Below are 22,673 nucleotides of genomic sequence, written 5' to 3'. Positions count from 1 at the left end.
TTAAGGTATTTTATATCTATCATTTGCTAAAAAACAAATATATGCAATCTTAATGAAAATTTTAAAAAATAGAAATTATAAAATTTATTTGAATGTTTAATTTAAATAAAAATTTATTTAAAATTCTTAATAAACAATTTAATAAAATATATTATAATTAAATCAAATTAATTGAATTTACAAATAAATTTCAAACATAAAGTCATATACACATTACACCTGTTATAAAATAATAAAAACAAATTTGAAGATTTAAAGATCTTGAATTTATATTTATTAATACTCATAAATTATTTAAAGTGAAATTTTTTTGGGGTTATTTGGAAACCTTACTATAACTTGCCTATTCAAGTCCTATTTTGTTTTGGCTACTATAGATGGTTGAATTTAGGGGAGAGCAGTTTTCGGTTTAAACCGAAAAACCAAACCGAACATATTAATTCGGTTCAATCGGTTCGGTTTTAAAATTTAATCGGTTCGGTTTGATTTATAATTTTGATAATTTCGGGTTAATCGGTTCGGTTATTTTTATAAAAAATAAAAAAAACCGAACCGAACGGAAATTATTAATATATATAGGAAATCAAAAAAATCGAACCAAATTGAATCGAACCGAATCGAAATCAAAGAAAATTGAACCGAACCTTAAGATTTTTGAGTTTTGATTTCTAATTTTTGAGTTTTGATTTCTAATTTTTTTGGTTTTTATGTTTTTATTATTTAGATTTAATGTTAAAAATATGAAATTTTATAAATTTCGGTTTGATCGGTTTAAAACCGAACCGAACTGATATTTATCGGTTCGATTCGATTCGATTTTTTCTTATCAATCGATTCAGTTCGATTTTTAAAATTTTAAATTTTTGATTTTTAATTTTATCGGTTTGGTTCGATTCAAAACCGAACCGACCGTTTGCACACCCCTAGTTGAATTGCATTGATGATATAGATTCACAGTGGTTGAAGCAAATTTTGCATTCATTATTTCTCTTGTCAGTATCACAAATATCAATATTAATTAAACAATAGTATCATAATTAATTAATTATGATAAACTTTTTAAATTTTATGAATTTTGAATATCAAATTTTAATAGTTAAATAAAAACAAAATTCAAAGAAAAGGTGGCCCACACGTGGGAAAATTTAGCAGAAGTTTGCGCTCATAGAATGTTATAAGTCATGGATGTCACCCCACCACGTGAATGATGAGCAGGCAAAAGAAATTTCCACTTAAAGAAGTATGAAAACTGAATTAGTGATGGATTTCTCGTTTCCACACAATTCTACAGTCACATCTCTCATTTATTTGTCTCATAAAATATTTAAAAATAATAATAAAAAAAATTGCCCCAACGACCAACATTTGACTTTATTAACAGACTGCTCCGCTCTCTCTTGTGCAGATATGGGCTGATGGATCTATCGTTTATCTTCTTCAATAGGAATCCATAGCTCTCTCTCTCTCTTTTTATCAAACAGGTTATCTTCTCACCTATTCGATTAGAAATCTTTATTATAATTGTCTTTTTTTTTTTAGTTTGATGTAACGAACTTTTGAATATGGGAAATGTTTGTTCTGCTATTTTTTCTTAGAGCTATTTTGGGTTTAGAATTTGTGGAATTTGACTAAAGAAAATGTGAAAATCTTGAATTGGTTCTCACATCTTGTTTTCTCTGCAGCTTAATTTTGGTTGAACTCCGACCAACCAATCGTCTTCACTTGGAATCTTTCTCTTCCCTTTGATTTTCTTGGCAAACAAACAGAGCTTATCATTTTCTACGTCTTTTATATGCATCCCTCTTGCATGCGTATATAGCCTATATTCTTAAGATTTTATCAGTTCTGATTGCTTCAGGTTTTGTTTACTCTTTCTTTCTTTCTTTTTTATTATCAATTTGAGGACCCTATGTATCTTTGCATATTATTCTTTTCTATTTTATCTTTTTTTTTTTTTTAATATTAATCCTTCTGATTTTGCTGGAAGACCTTTGCTCTGTTAATTTTGTTTGTTTCACTATATTAAAAAGAATAAATGTGCAGCTTATATATCCTGCTTCGTAGGTGAAGAGTAAATGACTTTCTTTTTTTTTTTTTTAATCACAGATGAGTCAATGAATTTGACTATTATTTTCCCACCTTTTAGTTTCCGAAAATTTAAATGATTAAACTTTGCCAGATATTTGCTTGGCCCTGTACTGCTATATAAATGGAAGAATTACTATTCTAAGTTTTTTATATCGAGATTACAGCTTTTCTAACTGCTGAAGATATATATCAACTTGAATGAGAAGGGAGGAAGCTTACCAACCAATTTTCTTCATTTCTGTTCACTGCACGTGTTTGGAAGGTTCTGTGGGAAGTGGGTCTGCGATTGTATAATATATTAATGTAGACTAGATAGCTTATTGTGTTGTTGACCAATCACTGGTGGAATGCTTGATTTTTGGTCACTTCTACCTCCACACCCTGTGTTCAAATATGGGTTTTATTGGTTAGCTTCTCCAAGAATTTTATCTTTTTGTGGCATGGGACTCCCTCAGTGCAGTTTAATTTAGTTGAACTGAGTTTTTTTTTTTTTTTTAACTGATTTGAATCCAAGTGTATGAATGAGGGAGAGACATATGGTGGATCCTCTTCCAATCCATGTGCTTCATGTGGCAAGATGATTCATGAAAGAAAATTTCATGGATGGACTTCAAATTCTATCAAGTTTTGTAACTTTTAATTTAATGTGGAATACCTTCATTGAAACATTATTTACATTGTTCAGTCTGCCATTAATGTCATAATCACTTTTCTTTGTTGTTGGTTCCCTACATGAGAATATTCCTTTTTTCCTTTTTTATATGGCTTAAAGTCTGATTGTATATTATGACTTTGTAGTTGTGGCAACTTAAAACTATTTCGAAGTGGCAACCTGTAAAGGTATTTTTGACCTTCTGAACAATGAGGAAGTGGGGAATAAAATGAGGTAAAATGCATGATTTAGTCGGTGACCATGGAAAAGTTTGGATGTCATTCAGTCAGAGGGAATCTTGATGAGGACCTAAGTCAATGCAATGTCTTCAAGTAAAAACCATATGCAAGGGCTTAGTAATGATGGGGCTCAGACTCAAAACTCTTATTCTATAAACAGGTATTCCCTTGACCAGGACTGCAAGAAAGGAGTGCTTCATTCAAATTCTTATGTGAATATCAAATCAATTTGACAAAGACTGAAATCCATATCATTGGTGAAAGGTTACGTGTGATGTTTTATTTGAAGTAAATGTTTCTTTTGTTTAGCAGGCATAATGTTGAAGCAAATCTTACAAAGAGAAGGTTTAAAAGTGATGAAAATTTCACTTATTCTGAAGACAGAGAGGCAATGGTATTGCTACTATTCATAGTTTTTATTTAGAAAATTTGATCCTATGCTTATGGTGAAGCTTGATGGTTCCCTTACACGATATGAGTTTATATAGGAGCTTTATTCACGATTGAGAGCACAGAAAGAAGAGGTTCAGATTCTTCGTGAACAAATTGCAGCTGCCTGTGTTAGGGTACAATTTCTTTCTCAAGGCTTGTGCCTGTGCAAAGAGATAATTATTATGGCTAAAGTATTATTAAGTTTCTGACTTGTTTGGTCTCTATGGTGTCAGGAGCTGCAACTGCTGAATGAAAAATATGTGTTGGAAAGGAAGTTTTCTGACTTGAGAATGGTATGTCTATTTTGAAAAATAGATTTTTTTATACATTGTGCATCTGTGCTGCCAAGCTGATTTGTTAAATCCAGTTTATCCTTCTGTGGCTGAGTTTGAAATGAGATTATTTTGATGATAGGCAATTGATGAGAAGCAAAATGAAGCTATTACATCTGCCTCGAATGAATTGGTTCGTAGAAAAGGTGATCTTGAAGAAAATTTAAAATTGGCCCATGATTTGAAGGTATACTACAGTTCTACTGTCTACCCCAACTTATGCTTTTCTGTTCTCTTTCAATCCATTGTATGTATTTGCTATGCAGCATGGTCATTAATCTATTTTTAAAGAAGCTTTATTTCCTTATCTATGCTTGCTTTCTTGTCCTCCTTTTCTTAATTTCTTCATAAATATGTTCTTGTTATTTAGATGTGCTAATGGTTTTTCTATCCTCCAGGTTGTAGACGATGAGAGATATATTTTCATGTCATCCATGCTTGGCTTACTGGCTGAATATGGTGTTTGGCCCCATGTCATAAATTCCTCTGCTATATCCAACAGTGTAGAGGTATTAATTATTTACTTCACATATATTCGTGACATGAGGAAACAGGTCCTTTTTAAAGGTTTAAGGTGCATTCCTCCATTTTCAATTTTGCTGATTGTTTTGTTGGACATGAGAAACGCTCTTTATTTTTGTGTTCAACCACTAAAATTCTGTGAATTTATCCTTCTTTGCATTCTTTTGAGTCTGCAATCAACTTCAGAATGTATATCAGTTATGTGCATAAATATTCAGAAAAAGTACTCATTAACTGTGTAATAAGAACAAAATGGCACCTTAATGTAACATGAGATGCTAAATATTTATGGACATATAGATGAATTGCTTTTTGAGCCCATGTGGTAGTACTGAAGCCTTGTTTCATTCTGTTGTGCTTACCGTTGTCTGATGCTTTCTTTGTCAGTTTTCCTCCTATTTACTCTCCCATTAGTTGGCAGGCAGACATGATATTAAAAAATTATTTTTATGTAGCAACAGGTGTCCTAATTGTCTATGAATAATACTTTACCAAATTTGACATACCTTTGCTTTTCTTGATATTATGCAGAGCCTACATGATCAATTACAGTCAAAGATTCGAACTTCACATGTAAGCTTGATGTATTGTATATTGTATTAATGGGAATTCCTGATTATTCTGTTGGATTTGCCCTTTTCTGCCTTGATCTTGGTATTGACCGAAACTGAATACTCAAACACCTCCTCTCATCTAACATATGCTACATATATGCATATCTGACCTCATTGATTAGCAAGGTTTAATTTTTAAATGCTTCTGTCCCACTCGTGTAAACTGAGGTCAAAGTGTTTGCATCTTAGAATTGCAGATTTGCCTACCTATCTGCCTCTCACAAACTTACTGAAACATTTTCTCATAACTTGCCATTATAATTATTGCAATCAAGATTTTTTCTCCTTGATTTGGAAGATATTTTACTGAAATAATATTGCTTTTTGAATTGTAACCTTTTCTTTGTCATCCTGTAAATTGTAATGTTGATTTACAATTTGAAATGATATTGGCGTCGATTTACATTTATCACAGGATAGAATCAGAGAGTTAGTGGTGGGTGCTCATGCTCAGAATGAGAGTGAATATCATGATAAAGATAACACTGGTACTGGCAACTTGATGCGTCAATCTCCTCATCAATCCACGGTACTACTGGCATGTAATCTACTTGTTTACTATCTAACTTTTTTCATTGCATTAACTTGGCTTTATTGTCTCATCCGATATTTCTTTCTCTCTCTCAATGCAGATTAAAAATGGCATTTCTCCTTCTAATCACTATATAGACGAATGGCATCTGGAGCCTACTAATAAAATGATGAGATATAGACGTGAAATTGATATGGCAGACAAGACGCATCAGCAGTTAAACAAGAACAATTTCTCAGATTTCTCATTTGATCCTTCTAGGTTGGTACTATTTGTGTAACTTCAATGTAGTGGTTTCTTTTTCTTTTAATGGATAATATTGTGATTAATGGTATTTGAAAATTATAAATTGTGAAACATATTTATTTACCTGTACAGTTTGTGAAGCGGAGTAAATTTGTTAGAGCATTACATTATTTAGTTTGTCATTTTCCTCTGATGTGTTTGTGTACTAGCGTGGTTCCTTGTTTTGCTTGTTTGGGCTTTTAATAATCTCCAAAGAAAGAAAAGGGACCATAAAAGATCCACTCCATATTTTTTTGCTCCTTTTGGAAGCTAGAATTAGTCATTATTCTCGAAGTTTTGAAGTAGTAATATTATGTTATATTTTTTACCTTGAAACAGTAATTTGCTAATTTCCCACTTACTGTTTTTGTACCTTTGTTCAAAGCACCAATTTTGGGGCTGGTAAAAAAGTGAATCAGTTAGGGTGGAACTGGAATAATTTAGCTAACAGTTTGTTTGTTATCTGATTTATTAGAAGTTCAAATCCCCTCTAGAATCAGACTAACCTGTAACTAATTACGTATTATTCATGGAATATTAATTCAACTCAACTAAGAGCTATTCCCAATATATTGGTATTAGGTTTATGAATCATTTTCCTCCATTATGCTCAGTTAAAGGCTACATTTTTGAAAGAGATAGTGATGCTCTATCTTTTTTAACCACTAATTTTCATATCATTCTTGGTCTACTTCTCATCTTTTTTTGTATTGTAACTTGGATATTTATCTTTTTTGCTGGAGTCTGTGTTAGACATGGCCAAACTATCTTACTTTCCCTTGTTTCAACTTATTAGGTGCCTCTTCCACCTTCATAGAAATATACCCATTTCTTATCTGGTTCTTTTGTGTACTAACATCATCCATCATGGCATCCTTGACTCTGCCAGACTGCCACACTCATTTTGTAGACAGAGTTTCATTTTTGCCCAACACTAGTATCATACATCATAACCAGAAAAATTGCAGTCTTGTAGAACTTTTCCTTCAAGTTAGCAGGAATTTGAACACATGAGACTTCTCTTTTTCAACTGTTTTGAGCATATTCTTCTAACATTTATTGCTGTAGCTGAATAAATTGTTTTTGCAACCTAAATTTTTTAGTTGGACTTATTACTGGTTTATATTTGTTGTTGTACCTTGACAATATATCATTCTCTTGCAGGAAGGTTGTTGGTCCTCTCTCCAACAGTTTGTTTGATAAAGTTAATGTGAGAACAGGAGATGCGACCAAGGACTTGCTGCATCCTTCCACCACACATGATGAGATTGTTTCCTCAGTTTCTGAAGGTAAGTGAAGTTCTCATCTAGAAACAAATTCGTGACCTCTGTTTAAAAGTTTAATATGACTTGCTGCATTTTAGAGGGTCCTGGAATAGAGGGTTTTCAGATTATTGGTGAAGCTACACCTGGAGGAGAACTCCTTGGATGTGGATATCCTGTGCATGGAACTTCTCTTTGCATGTTTCAGTGGGTTCGCCATCTTGAGGATGGCACTAGGCAATATATTGAAGGCAAGAAATGAACTGGCCTTTTTTTTTTATTGTCCCATTGTATTTTATTTTAACTCAAAGGAAGGGTGGGGGGATGTCACGGCTCCTCAATAGTTTTCTTACTTTCTATTCAAAGGTTATTAAATATTTCTTCATGGGAATGTTTACCTCAGGAGCTACGAATCCAGAATATTTTGTCACTGCAGATGATGTCGATAAGCTGATCGCTGTTGAGTGCATACCAATGGATGACCAAGGCCGTCAGGTTAACTAATAAATATTGCTTCTTTGATAAGCTACCGAGCATTTTTCTTAGGCATGAAAATTAAAGTGTAATGTTATTGTGTAGCAAAAGTTAGTCTTGCAATGCATCCAAATAAGATGTTTTTTCTTCAAAAAAGAAAGAGAGTTCCAAACACATGAGCAAATATACACTCCCTCATATAGAGACTACAGTCAGTCATGGGATTTTTAACACCTTTTTGCGATGTAGGTAATTATTCACCAAGAAGCACGAATTTTCCAAACTTTCAGCAAACAGACATTCCTCTTTCTTTCAATACTTTTAAATGCTTTTTAAATTGGACATGGAGTCTGATGGTCATCATGAAGTCAAAATTTTGAACCTCAATGTATTGCTTTTGGTTCCATCATTGGAATTTTATTGCTCAATCCACTTTGTTGTTTGAAATGAAGGCTCTCTGTTTTCACTTTCGGGAAATTTGACTTAATGCATTATCTATGTTGCTAGTAACAAATAAATGCAGCTTTTGGTATTTGTGATGTTTGAGAATCTTGTTTCCTTATTGTTTATGCCAAATTGTTTATTCTTGTCAGGGAGAACTGGTGAGGCTTTTTGCAAATGATCAGAACAAAATCAAATGTGGTAAGTGTGAGATTTATTAATACTTGACAGTGACTGTTCTTAAAACATATTTGCAGTATTTTTTCAGCTTGTTTCCAATTTGTTTAAAACAGTAGCAGATAGAATTCTGTCTATTCACATTGAAAGTTTTAGGTGTGAACTAGGTTTTCTTATTCAATAATGTGTTGTGTATTATTTTACCTGTCTTCTAATGGATAAAATGTGTGATATTATGATCATCTATTAGATAGTGTGGTACAACAACTATGTTTTCTATCTTTGTTCATAGTTTTGATGATATATATTGTTTTATAACATGTAGGGTTACATCTAGGCCAATTATTTTTTTAATTGAAACTTAACGAAAATGTATTATCAAATAAGCTTCTTTGTTGAATGAGCGCTATAACGCTTCTTTGTTGAATGAGTGCAAATTATAGAAGTTCTAGAATTTAATGCTGTATAGACTACTTAGATGCATTTTTGTTACATTGTGTGTTACATGTTCTTTTGTATAAAGAACACAGGACCATCCTCCTGTGGGACAGTGGGAAGCAAGAGTGCCACCAGCTGTTGTGTAGCTCATCAAAAAGAGAGAGAAAAGAAAAAAAGAGAGGGGGGAGAGAGAAAATTTACGATTGACAAAAAAGCTATGTTTCATGAAGACTCTTATATTGTGTTTATTTCCATTTAGTCAAACATTTTCTGCTTATTTTTAATTGGCTTTTTGCCTCTGAATGTTACAATATTTGCATAAGTTTCTAATGTTCTGCTTCTGTAGACCCACCAATGCAACAGGAGATTGACATGTACATCTCTAAAGGTGAAGCCACATTTAGTGTTCAGTTGCTGGTACGTTTTGCTTGCTTTAACCATACTTACATGTTAGATAAGCTTTTTTTGCTTGCTTAAGCAATAATTATATGTTAGATAAGCTAGTGGTCACAAGTTACTCAAACAAAAATTGTGTTTACCAATTCTTATATGTTAGATTTTAGTTCTTGTACTTCCAAAATGGCCATAAGTTATTGAAATTAAAGTTGTGTTGATCATTATATTGTCAATAGTGACCTAGAATTGAGGTTTTCTTCTGACTACAGAGAGTTTAGAAGAATATAGACAGGAATGAGGAAGAAGAGAGAGAGAGAGAGAGAGAGAGAGAGAGAGAGATAGGGACGAGAATTAGAATAAGAGAGAAGAAATTTAGAGAGAAAGAAGTCTGAGATTTTATTGATTTCAGAATGAATCTCAATTACATGAATGACAGCTATTTATAGTATTACTTGATAACTGTTATTGACTAATTTCAACAGCTATAACAACTTCTCAACAAACTAATAGTTTTTTTCCCTCCAAAACAACTACTCTTCTTTTCTATTTCTAAACTTTCTCCTCCTATACGTGACAATTTCCCTCCCTTTAGAACCTTCTTGACCCCAAGAAGGTTTAAATGATGGAAACTGAGCTTGCAAAAATGACTGGTCCTCCCAAGTTGCATCTTCTTCACTGAAATGCAGCCATTTAACTAAGCCCTGCAAAATTGGAATCCCATTCCTTTCAATAGTTTTAATATGCAACAGCCTCTCTGGATGCACTTCCCAAGTATGATCTTCTTGTAAAGCTGGAAGGTCCAAGATTGGAGTGATATTGTCCCCTACCTTCCTTTTCAACAAGGAAACATGAAAAACTGGATGAACAATAGAGGAAGTAGGTAATTGCAGTTTATAAGCCACTGCACCCACTTTAGCGACTATCTGAAATGGCCCAAAATACCTTGCTGATAACTTGAGTGACCTTCTAACTGCAATAGAAACTTGTCTGTAGGGCTGCAACCTCAAATATACCCAATCTCCGACCTGGAACTCTTTTTCTGCTCTTTTCTTATCTGCTTGTTGTTTCATTCTATGCTGGGCCTTAGTTAAATTCTCTCGTATAATTTCTGTCATATGCGGTCTCTCCTGAAGTAAATTAGTAACAGCTTGGACAGAAGTGGAATCAGGAAGGGGAAAATGAATTCCAGGAGGGTGATAGCCATATAAAGCTTCAAAGGGACTCATCTTGAGGCTGCTATGGTGAGTACTGTTATACCACCACTCAGCTAATGGTAACCATTTGTTCCAAGCAGCAGGCAAATGATGTGTCATACACCTCAAATAACATTCTAAATATTGATTTAACCTCTCAGTTTGCCTATCAGATTGAGGATGATAGGCAGTAGTGTAATGCAATGAAGTCCCATACAACTTGAATAACTCTTTCCAAAAGAGACTTGTGAAAACTTTGTCCCTATCGGATACAATGGAAAGAGGCAGTCCATGAAGCTTGTAAATGTGACTGAGAAACACTTTAGCAATAGAAGCAGCAGTGTATGGATGAGAGACAGCCAAGAAATGCCCATACTTAGTCATTCTACACACAATTACCAAAATAACATCCTTGCCTTCAGACCTAGGCAATTGCTCAATAAAATCCATTGAAATATGTTACCAGGCTTGTGTGGAGACTGGTAGAGGTTGCAATAAACCACCAGGCAGGCTATGGTCACTTTTACACCTGGCACACACATCACACTTCTTAACCCATTGGATCACATCCTGCATAAGCCCTGGCCAGAAAAAATGTCTTTTCAGCCTCAAGTAAGTAGGGTGAATACCAGAATGTCCTCCCATAGGAGAGTCATGATAGATGGCCAGCAATTTCTGTCTAAGTGAAGTAGCAGGGCCCACAAACAGCCTGCCTTTAAAGTACAATATCCCTTTTTTGCATTCATAACCAGGATGAGAGCTATTATCAATAGCTAATTGAGCCAATAATTGCCCAATTTGACTGTCCCCTTCATAATCAATTCATTTATCCAAGCAGGCTGGATGACTGTAATGACAGTACAAGTAGATTCTTGCTCTGCTTCCCTCAATGGTATCCTAGAAAGAGCATCAGCCACTTTATTCTCCACCCCTCTTCTATACAAGATCTTGTAATCCAACCCTAATAATTTGGAAATGCCTTTTTGCTGCAAGTTAGTGTGTAGCCTCTGTTCCAAGAGGAATTTTATAGACTCATGATCTGTTTTGATATAAAATTGCCCTTGCTCTAAATAATGTCTCCACTTAGTAACAGCAAATGTAATAGCCAATAATTCCTTCTCATAGACAGATAAACCCTTATTTCTTGGTCCCAATGCCTTTGAAATGAAAGCAATTGGATGTCCCTGTTGTTGCAGTACTGCCCCCATGCCAAAACTGCTAGCATCTGTTTCTACAATGAATGGCTTTGTAAAATCAGGAAGTGCAAGGACTGGAGCTTGAGACATTGCAATTTTAAGGTGATCAAAAGCACCTTGAGCTGCTGAATTCCACTGAAATGAATCTTTTTTTAACAATTCAGTTAGTGGTTTGCTAATAGAGCCATAGTGATGGATAAATTTCCTATAATAACCAGTGAGGCCAAGAAAACTTCTCAATTCTTTAACATTCTATGGCACAGACCAAGTCACCATAGCTTTGATTTTATTAGGATCAGTAGCCACTCCATTTCCAGATATGACATGCCCCAAATACTCAACTTGTTTTTGAGTAAAAGCACACTTAGACATCTTAGCATACAACCTTTGCTGTCTTAGGACTTGAAATACTGCCTCCAAATGCTTGACATGAGTAGAATTGTCTGGGCTATAGACAAGTATATCATCAAAGAAAACCAAAACAAATTTCCTTAGAAAAGGATGAAAAATATAATTCATGAGAGCTTGGAAGGTTGCTGGTGCATTTGTAAGACCAAATGGCATAACATTGAACTCAAAATGGCCATGATGTGTCCTAAAGGCAGTCTTAGGAATATCAGCAGGCTCCATTCTGATTTGATGGTAACCAGCTCTCAAATCTATTTTAGAAAATACAGCAGCCCCATGTAACTCATCAAGTAAGTCATCAATCATAGGTATTGGAAACTTATCCTTGATTGTGTGATCATTTAACTTCCTATAATCAACACAAAACCTCCAAGTACTATCCTTTTTCTTAACCAACAACACAGGTGAAGAATATGAACTAGTACTAGGCTGAATAACATCATTAGCCAACATTTCAGATACCAACTTCTCTATTTCTGCCTTTTGGAAATGTGGATACCTATAAGGTCTCACACTAATAGGTTTTGTATTTGGCTGCAATGGTATGGAGTGATTATGGTTTCTAAAAGGAGGCAATGACTTAGGCTCCTCAAACAGATCTTTAGAGTTATCAAGTAATCTTTGAATTTCATTATAATCTGTAGAAAAATTACCTGAAATTGCAGCTGTCACAGAAAAGAGCTCAGGTAACTCAGAATGCTCTGCTGGTTGTGGTTGCATTAGTGGCACTTCAATATAAAATTGAGGGCTTTGGAAATCCTTCCCCTTCCTCTGCCACATCTTATTAATGTCTTCATATTGCCACATCTTACAAGTAACAACTTTATCATTGATCCCATACAATGTGATCTCCTTCCCATTCTTCTTGAAAGTGACTCTAGAGTTTACAAAGTCAAATAAAATTGGACTAATAGTCCTCATCCAATCTACTCCCAATATAATATCAAAACTCCCCAGCTCCAACAATTTGAGATCAAACACAAATCTATGCTTTCCCACCTTCCAAGGAAATTCAAAACAAGTGCAATTTGAAATTAATTTTCTGCCATCAGCTACAGAAATAGGTACTGCAGAAGTTTGGACTATAGGTAGCTTTAATTCCCTAGCCACTCTAGCATCAATAAAGCTATGGCTGCTACCACTGTCAATTAAAATTAGCAGCTCTCTATTCAAATACTGACCTTTCACCTTAATAGTTTCAGTCCCCAACTTCCCTTCAATGGCATTAAGGGAAAAGTGTCATCTCCTCCTCCATACTTCCCAACACATCTTCCCATTGCTAAACTTCAATGTTGCCTTCCCTTTCAATCTCCTCATTTCCTTGCTCAATCCATTCCTCCCTACTTGAATCACTCCCACATAAAGCCATAATAGTCTTTTGCTTGCACACATGCCCTGGAAAGTATTTTTCTCCACATCTATAACAAGGTTTGGGCTGTCTCACATTTGTTTGGTTGTTAGGTTTTGTGGATATAGGTGTTTTAGCGGCTTGAGAATTGGCTGCATTGCTGGAAGTGACAGACTGAGATTGTCTTGGATTAAAGACTGTGAAATTAGGTTTAGCTTCATTGTTTGGGGGTTTTGTCAATTGAGGATAATTCTGATGTAATTGAGAGGTTCTAAAGGAAGGGTTATAAGTTGAAGTTTGAGGTCTGAAATTACCAGCATAGGATCTTGAGGGATAAGTGGACTTCTTGTTGCTTTCTAGTAACTGTTCTTGAAATTTTGCAATCTCAAATGCATGAGAAAGGGATGCAGGCCTAACAATCCTTACCATAGGACGGATTTCATCCCTTAATCCTCCTATGAAGGCTGACAGAAAATATCCCTCTTCAAGATAAGGCATAACCTTCTCCATCTTTATCCTCATCTCCTCAAATTTATCTTGATACTCCATTACATTCCCAATATGCCTTGTCTTCATAAATTCCTCCACAACATCTTCCATTCCTTCTTCCCCAAATCTAGCACATAATGCCCTCTCAAATTCATCCCACAGCATTTCACTTTTCCCTTTACTCCAATTCTGAAACCAAGAATCTCCCTTATCAATCAAGAAGAGACTAGCAATTCCCACCAGTTGCTCCTTAGGAACCTTGTAAATCTCAAAATACTTTTCACACTTTCTAAGCTAAACCCTAGGCTCACTGCCATCACAGGTCACCAACTCAATCTTGGGCAAAATTCTTGTATTATCATCAGTGTTTACTGCAAAAGATGTACTGAATTGATCCTTAGCAGTTTTCTTGGGAGGATTTGGCAGGATCCCCTTACTTCCCTGTCCTTCATGTTCACTATTCACCTCAACTTCCTTATTCCTTTCATTAAAGAACCGACACATCATTTTTTTCATCTTATCCATTATTTTTTTTCCCATATCATCTAATTTCTGCTCCATTTTTTCCATTTTCAGATCCAGCTTCCTCTCGGCAGTTTCTTGCCAATTGCGCACCTTTTCCTCCAGCTCTTCCATTCTGACAGTTTCTTGATTCACCACTTGACTTCTAGGCATCTCGTGACACCCCGGGTACTGATCTGGATCAAAGCCCTTCACAGGAACCTGGCTCTGATACCAATTTGTCAGTAGTTACCTAGAATTAAGGGTTTCTACTGACTACAGAGAGTTTAGAAGAATATAGACAGGAATGAGGAAGAAGAGAGAGAGAGAGAGAGAGAGAGAGAGAGAGAGATAGGTACGAGAATTAGAATAAGAGAGAGAAGAAATTTAGAGAGAAAGAAGTCTGAGATTTTATTGATTTCAGAATGAATCTCAATTACATGAATAACAGCTATTTATAGTATTACTTGATAACTGTCATTGACTAATTTCAACAGCTATAACAACTTCTCAACAAACTAACAGTTTTTTTCCCTCCAAAACAACTACTCTTCTTTTCTATTTCTAAACTTTCTCCTCCTATACGTGACATATATGTCTAACTCTTAGTTCCCTGTATTTAGTGTAGGGTTACTAGAAATTACAGGAATTATGTTATAACTAATTTTCTGACCTTAAATTATTTCATTTCCTTTTATAGACGGACTCTTCCGACCATTGGAAGTCAGCAACTCTAGTTTTGCAACGATCAGGCTATCAAATGCAGAGCATTAGTGAGGAAGCTGTACTGATTGCAGAGAAATTTTCGAAGAACTTATCAGTATGTTTTTAGTTTACAGTATTATGTCCTTTTTTTCTTCCTTGTGGGGAGGGATAGAAAATAAATGCCATTAAAATTTAATCTTTTGAACAGAAGGCATACTACAATTTTGCATTTTGGTGAATTTGCAGATCAAAATTCCTTCTGGAGTCTCGACACAATTTGTTTTAACATGTTCTAGTGGATCTTCTCATCCTCTTAATACATACGATGTTAGGTAATTGTCACTTGATGTTGATTTTTTCTGTTGGATTTAATTTAATCCCATATTTTGTTCCTTGTTTTACAGTAGACAGTTATTGTGTAACTTTTATTGCTTACATAAAATGGGCTAGAGGACATACCAAAGTTTTGTCACTTTATGCAATCATTGTTTGCACCATCTTGATTTCTTTGAATTTTGCAGAAGTGGAAGGTATTATCATATTTAATGTGTGAATCGAATATTTAACGTGGAATCAAATTATTTTTCCTTTTGCTTATGAAAGAAATCCTGTTTGACACGATGCTATGCATATTGTTTTGTAGGACGCGTGATACTCTTGTGTTGACCATGAGAATGTTCCAAAGCAAGGTAATTTTTTCTGGATCTCGTCAAATTCTACTTGAAGAATATGCCTAGTTCTATACATGCTTATATAAGTTGTTTTGTTTGCATATTGACTTTTGATGTTGCCCTGTTTAGAACATAGATTGTTGTTGACAATTATGACTACAAGAAGCAGCACATATCAAGTATGAATGAAACTCAGCCCTAAGAAGAATGATTTTAACTTCACTAAATGATACATAGTTAATCAATGGAATTCTTTCACAGAATACCAGCATTTGTGATTTGTGGTATCCTACTACTTATTTGGAATACTAAAATGTTTATTCACTTCAGCTGAAACATGGTGGCATACTCCTACATAAAGTCAGAAAGTAAAACAGTTAGTCATTTTAAGTAATTCCTCATGTTTGACAACTTTTCACCTGGTGGCAAAGGTAAATGATATTAATCATGATAAAATCCATGTGCTCTTTAGCACACACATGCTTCAACATTCTACCCTTGAGGTTTCGAAGATTATCAGAAATGGGCTACTTGTGCACTCTGGATCCTTGTACCTAATTTATGTTTTCTTTTTTATTTTATTTTTAATTTCATTCTAGTGATCTGTGTTACTCAATACCCATTTCATGATAACAAATGCATGAACATGAGCCTATGCACTGATACAGCTTGTTTTGACCTTCCTTTGTGGCATATGCCATATGGAACAGGCATTGGATGATAAGAGGAAGGGTAGAGCATAAAGCCACAGTCTCACAGATATTTCAGTATAGTTTATAGTAAAAAAATTCATTCTTGTAGAAGATGGGAGAAGACAATAAATCTGCAGGAAGTTTTGGACATAGAGAAAAAATTTCATTGGATGTTTCTGTAATGTAAATTGCTATTCCTGTCCTTTGTAGGTGGTGGATCACACATTTGTAGCATATAGATAGCAACTTGGTAAGATTCCATGGCGTATTTTCTTCACTGTTGTTCCTGATTTAATAGTTGTCTAGATATAATGCAGTGGTCCTCCAAATTTTCACTTGAGATTCTCAGTTGTTTTGTGTCAGCCTTGTAATGCATATACTTTTCCTTTTATTATTTTTTTTAGGTTGATTTGGCTTCTATTGAATTTTGAGTTCGATACCTTATAGCTTGAGCAACAGATTTTCTAATGAGTTAATACTGGGTAATTTGGAATGCTTATGTTTGGTTGGCTATGGAATTGGGAATAAAACACAATTTTTGAAATAATATTGCTTTCTTTTTGGTGCACAAGTATCCATATAATCGCTTCCAACTAATTTGAAATTAAAGTTTAGTTGTTGTTTTCGTACAGTGATTATCTTATATATTTATAATATAGAATATTAATAATCTAAATTTACCATTTTAGTATGTAAAAGAATACTTAATATTTAAATATGAACAATGTGAGCCACTATTATGCAACTGACAAAAACAGTAATTTGTTTTGTAACTTTTGCTTTAAGGAAGCAGCCATGTGCAAATGTAGACCTATTTTAGCACAGGAAACAAAAGAGCAAATCCCCTCTAATCTGATTGAACGCATGAATCCTGAGTATATGAGGCCTACACATTACACAAACTGAACCAAGTGAAAAAGCTCACATGCTTACACGTGACTACACCTCCTCAAACTATTCTCACATATCATTCCCTCATGACAATATCAATAACGTGGCAAGTTCTCATTGGTTGGTTAGCTGAAGGTGCGGTGGCTGGCTTCCACAGGAAATGCAAAGAGGCTAGTCACCTATACTTTACCAACCAATGAAGCTTGGATGGCACTTCACCCATTGATTAGTGACTTTGATGCTAAAAGTACATAACCCAATGAGGTCAACAAGTCATCATCTCCAATGAAACAACGAAAGCCAAAGCAAGAAAAGCTAACGACCCACAAAATAATGTAGTAGAAGATAAGGCGAGAGAAAGGGAGACACCAACTTCCCATCTCCTCTGCTTTGCTTTGCTTACCTTCTCATCTAAGCCCCCCAAACCCTTCCTTTTCCTATTACCTCTTGGCTCTTCCCTTCCCATCTCTCCCTCTCTGCACCTGAAAATTTAGTGTAAATACTGAAGCAAGTGGCTACCAAGATTCAACAACATGGGTTCTGTTGGGAACCAGAATCCTTGGGCACCCTATGATGTCTATAAAGATTGTTCCCAACAAATTTGCAGCATATATTGTCCACAATGGTGCTACATAATTTTCCCTCCTCCTCCTCCCTTTACCATTGGAGATGATGATTCTGGAACTGATTTCTCCCCTCTCATTATAGCAGTGATTGGCATCTTGGCCAGTGCTTTTATCCTGGTAACTTACTATACCATCATTTCCAAGTATTGCAGGCGAGGAGGCCATGATGATAATAGGTCGGAATTGGGTGAAAATCACGACCAAATCACTAATGAAGCCTGGCAGGGTTCTGCAGCTGGATTGGATGAGGCTCTTATCAAGTCAATTACCGTATGCAAATACAAGAAAGGTGATGGGTTCGTTGAAGGCTCAGATTGCTCTGTTTGTTTAAGTGAATTTCGAGAAAATGAGAGCTTAAGGTTATTGCCTAAGTGTAACCACGCATTTCATCTCCCTTGTATTGATACTTGGCTTAAGTCTCATGCTAGTTGTCCTCTCTGCCGTGCCAATATTGCACACACCAACATCCTGCCTACCCAACCACCACCACCGCCAATTCAAGAAACTCCCCTCAGCACTGCCGTGTCTGCCCTTGAATACCAGCACAGGATTAATGATGATGTTCTAGTGATTCAAGATCTACAAGGAGGTGTTCGTGAAGAAGCTGTGGTTAGTCTTGTAGTCGGTGATATACTACCAAAGCCAACATTTCAAGATCTTGGATTAAACACTCAGAATATGAGACGAGAAACAGAAAACGTTATCGAAATTAGAGAGGATGCCATCCAACCAATTAGAGGGTCGGCTTCTTTGAATTCTTCCCTCTGCCATAATGAAGTTTCGATTGCTGATAACCTACGCATAAGCGAGGATGAAGATGGTGATGATTACAGAAGGAGAGATATAGACAAGAATAAAATTGGGATCTTGAATTTGGTTAGAAGTCCTCTTGCAACTAGGAGATCAACTTCAACAGGAAGATTCATGTTCACAAGGTATGAAAAAGGCAGGAGTTCTATGATTCCTAATTCATTAGCATAGTTATTATTATTATTATTTTTGTTTCAATTGGCTCCCATTGAAAATGGAAATCGAGAGCTCAACCGTACTGAAATAGCTCCAGTTTGTTCTTTCTTGTATAAAACAATTATTTCCTCTTTCTTGTGTAACATAGAAAGCACACCATTATAGAGAACTTGCATATGCAATTTGACAATGGAGAATATGATTCCTGAACTTTGTTCCTCACCTTTAGATTTTGATCAATGGGGTCTACTCTACATTCAAGAAATGGAAAACTTTTTACTACCTGAAACTTTAGTCTTCTCAATATAGCCACTCAAGGCTCATTGCTTTAGCTTAAAAATGGAATTGAGTAATTTTTTTTTCGATTAATTAGACTCCGTCGAAATTCGAACAAGCTAGCTCACAATCGATGAATATTTATTCGGTGGGTTGATAGAATCTTGCATTATGAAATAGACAATTGGATCAGTAGAGGTGAGAGCTAGTAATTCAATAAAACAATAAATTTTTTATTAAATGAGAACATTAATGTAAAGTTGAATATATATATATATATATATATATATATATATATATATATATATATATTGTAGTAGTAGTAGAATCTAATTAATTCTGCGGATTTCAATTGTAATTAAGGACCATTAGTTGTCATGTTAAGGGCTATTAGAACCTGGCAATCTATGCAGGCAAGTGTTTTCCTTTTCCATGGTTGAATTTAAGTTGAGGAATCTAATTTTCCTCCAAAAAAAGGAGAAAGGCATGAATAATGAGAGGAGAAATAAACACTACAGCTTGGCATCTTCTGCCCACTGGTACTATCATTTTTTTTTCCACAAATATTTATTTTTCTTTTTATTTAAGTAATAAATTCATAGTTGAGTATAACATAATTATAAAAAAAAAAAAAAATTGGTGACAATGGGCAGAATGCTCTTCAACAATGTTGATAATTTTGAGCTTTTTTTATTATTATTTGGGTGATTATGTTAATTTTATTTATATTAATTTTTAAGTATATAGATATTTAGATAATATTCTCTATTTAGAAACAATATTTTATAAAAATTTAATTTAATTGATTTTCTTTTTGTCAATTTTAATATTTAGAATGAAAGAATTTAATTTTTTTTAATTTTAAAAAAATTAATTTATTTTAAAAGAAATAGAATTAAATATGACCGTGTGAGAATTATTTTAAATTCTTTTTCTTGAAAATGATATATTCTAAAGGAATCCAAATAGAATCATAATATTTTCCTTTTAATAAAAAAAATAATTATTTAAAAATATAAATGTGTTCATAGATATTTTTTATTAATGATTGTTTGATTGGAATTACATCAATTATTAAAAAAATAAAAAAAAAGAATTACATTGTATATAGTAGGAATTAATACAGAATGATTTGAGTACAAGATTAACTCTACCAGCCATTTCTAATTGCAAATAAGTTCAAATTAACATAAAGTATAGAAATAAATTTTGACAATTGTCCCCGAACTTATCTAATTATAATATTACAGTCTCTCAACTTAAAAATATAACATAAAACTCTATCAACTTTCAAATTTTGCATAATAAAATCCCTCAAATTTTGCACAGTAAAATCCCTCTAACCTTCAATTATCAGTTTTTCAGTTAGACGTTGATCTGGACAGTTCTAGCATGGAGTTTAGTTAGTATTTCTCTTTTTTCTCTCAAGCCATGTGTAAATTGAATCATTTTTCTTTCTATAGAAATAATAATTTTTCATGCGTAAAGAGAATAATTTTACACTTTACATAAGAGATAAGACAGAAATGTTGACTAAGTGCCATGCAGGAGCTATTCACATCAGTTTATAACTGAAAATTCAGTAATTTAAAGTTAGAAGGATTTTACTGTGCAAAATTTAAAAGTTTATGGAATTTTATGTTACATTTTAAAATTAAAGTACTGTAGTGTTACAACTATATAAATTCATGGACATTGTTAAAATTTATCCTAAAATAAAGGTATTACTTATAATAAATAAAATATTGCATTTAGAATGTCATTTCAGTAATAAAATACTTTTAAAAAAAAAAATCAATTTCCACAATTATATAAAATTATATTGAAAATTTTAATTTAACCATTTTGTTTAATTGAATAAAATTAGAATTTATTTGGTCAATTTAACCTAAATCACTAAAATTAAAATATCTGAATTATCTTGTAAATTCATATAAATATTTAAATTTCTTAATAATCATACAAAATCTTATTCTCTACATTGAAAAAAAAATATAAGCAATATTATTATAATCACTTTAAAAAAAAAATTCAACGATAGATTCATTGCTAATATTATAAGTAGATATGTTATTAATTCATTTTTAAATTTTACTTGCGAGGATCATAATCCATCGCTAATATATAATTAATTGAAAAATGACGAATAGCAATGTATTAGCGATGGATTCATTGCTTAAATTAGCGATGAAATTTTGATCTATCATTGAAAATTATTTTATTTTTTATATTAAATTATTTTAATTATTCTAAATATGAAATCCAATTAAAATAGGAAATTTATATGTTTTAGGGTTTAGGAGAATTTGTTAAAAACACTTATAAGGTACATTAACTTATAAATTTTTGGCACGAATAGCTTATTATATTAAAAACCATTCATTTGGCTCAAGTAGCTTATGCTTTATATGCCTTTCCATATATAATCTCCATTTTAAATAAGCTATTTATACTTGCAATGTCATTCCATTGCTAACCATAAGTTGATAATACTGAATTACCTTATCTGATTTTAATAGAATATATATATAATTTTTAGAAAATAAAAGATAAGGCTTTTATTAAATGAAGACATAATGCAAATTTGAATTATAAAATTTTATATATTATAATTTTGTATAAGCAAATTTAAAATAAATAACTTATACAAAATATAATATAAATTATTTCAATTCAAAACACCTAATTGTGTTGACAGAGCATTTGAGTTTAGCATTCGACAGGAAGCATTTTCTACTCAGTCGCAATTTACTATCATTCGACTTTACGATCCTTCTACCGGATATGAACACTATTAAATATCTTCATTAGAAAATTTATATTTCTTATTATTGCCCTGATACCCAAAATTGATATATTAAAATAGTATCTAATTGAATTTAAAATAGTTTAAATAAATATAATTTAAATATTTTATATTAATTTATTAAAATTTAAAAGTATAAATTATTGATAAAAATTACATTTTGTATAAATTATATATTAAAAAATATAAAATTAAATAAATTTTGATAATAATCGAATAATTATATTAAATTTGAAATGAATAGATAAATAATTTAAAATAAATTTTAATCTAATTCTAGATGAGTTGGAAAACTAAAATTATTAATCAAGTTAATGAATTTTACAGGCCATTTACATTGATTAATCATAATTGTTAAATCAATCATGCTATAAGTGAGTAACTTATTATTTTCTTAAATTTACATTAATTTTATTTAAAACAATAAATTATTACTTCTTAAAATTCACGTCGAATTTATTTAAAACAATAACTTATTATTTTCTCAAATTCATATTAAATTTATTTATTTTTTTGGTAAAGCATATTAAATTTATTTAAAACAATAAAAATATATTACAAAATAACTGATCATAAAAAGTAATACATATATCCATATTATAAAGCAAACCAAGTTTTTTCAACAAGTTGTGAGAGCTTGATTTGTTAATTAATGTAATTATATTAATGTTTTATTTTTTTAAATTTATAATTTTAAAAAATAAAATAATAAATTACATTAAATTACTATTGATTTATAATGTATAACTATTATTTTATAAAAGTGATAAAAATGTAATTTAATAAAAATTAAATTAAATATTTAAATTTTAAAAGCAAAGTATTAAATGCTAATTATTATAGTTATATGTTATAAATTTTAATGATAATTTTTAAAAAAATGTTAAAAATAATTTTAATTAAAAAATAATTATTAAAATTTAAATTAATGTTAGTATATTAACGTTTTATTTTTTAATAAATTATTTTGAATTTATAATTTTAAAAAATAAAATAATAAATTACATTAATTTATAACTAT

At 32.5% G+C, this 22,673-nt stretch overlaps 2 protein-coding genes across 8 annotated transcripts; both read left to right on the top strand.

Moving 5' to 3' along the window:
* The first annotated feature begins 1,320 nt into the window (after positions 1 to 1,320).
* Positions 1,321 to 16,512, top strand: LOC110664273 (uncharacterized). 7 transcript variants are annotated; one of them, XM_058146559.1, is made up of 20 exons: positions 1,321 to 1,481; positions 1,683 to 1,858; positions 2,887 to 3,139; positions 3,292 to 3,373; positions 3,468 to 3,545; positions 3,645 to 3,704; positions 3,826 to 3,930; positions 4,142 to 4,252; positions 4,797 to 4,838; positions 5,295 to 5,408; positions 5,512 to 5,672; positions 6,861 to 6,985; positions 7,060 to 7,209; positions 7,362 to 7,453; positions 8,026 to 8,074; positions 8,835 to 8,905; positions 14,720 to 14,839; positions 14,971 to 15,056; positions 15,368 to 15,413; positions 16,106 to 16,512. In XM_058146559.1, exons 3-20 carry the CDS (start codon positions 3,063 to 3,065, stop codon positions 16,136 to 16,138), a joined length of 1,602 nt encoding a protein of 533 aa, XP_058002542.1. In that variant the 5' UTR covers positions 1,321 to 1,481; positions 1,683 to 1,858; positions 2,887 to 3,062; the 3' UTR covers positions 16,139 to 16,512. The 7 variants fall into 7 exon arrangements, with proteins under 7 accessions (XP_058002542.1, XP_021679577.2, XP_021679579.2 ...); XM_021823885.2 differs by having other exon boundaries at positions 5,295 to 5,417; XM_021823887.2 differs by having other exon boundaries at positions 3,289 to 3,373.
* Positions 16,513 to 16,662: 150 nt separating this feature from the next.
* On the top strand, positions 16,663 to 18,780 carry LOC131179850 (RING-H2 finger protein ATL52). Its single transcript, XM_058146563.1, has one exon. The coding sequence runs from the start codon at positions 17,512 to 17,514 to the stop codon at positions 18,583 to 18,585; it is 1,074 nt and encodes a 357-aa protein (XP_058002546.1). The 5' UTR covers positions 16,663 to 17,511; the 3' UTR covers positions 18,586 to 18,780.
* Positions 18,781 to 22,673: the final 3,893 nt, after the last annotated feature.

This window comes from Hevea brasiliensis, chromosome 5 (genome assembly GCF_030052815.1).
Source record: "Hevea brasiliensis isolate MT/VB/25A 57/8 chromosome 5, ASM3005281v1, whole genome shotgun sequence".
NCBI lineage: Eukaryota > Viridiplantae > Streptophyta > Magnoliopsida > Malpighiales > Euphorbiaceae > Hevea > Hevea brasiliensis.
The sequence above is the reverse complement of the archived record's forward strand: the minus strand, read 5'-3'. Positions and strand labels throughout refer to the sequence as shown.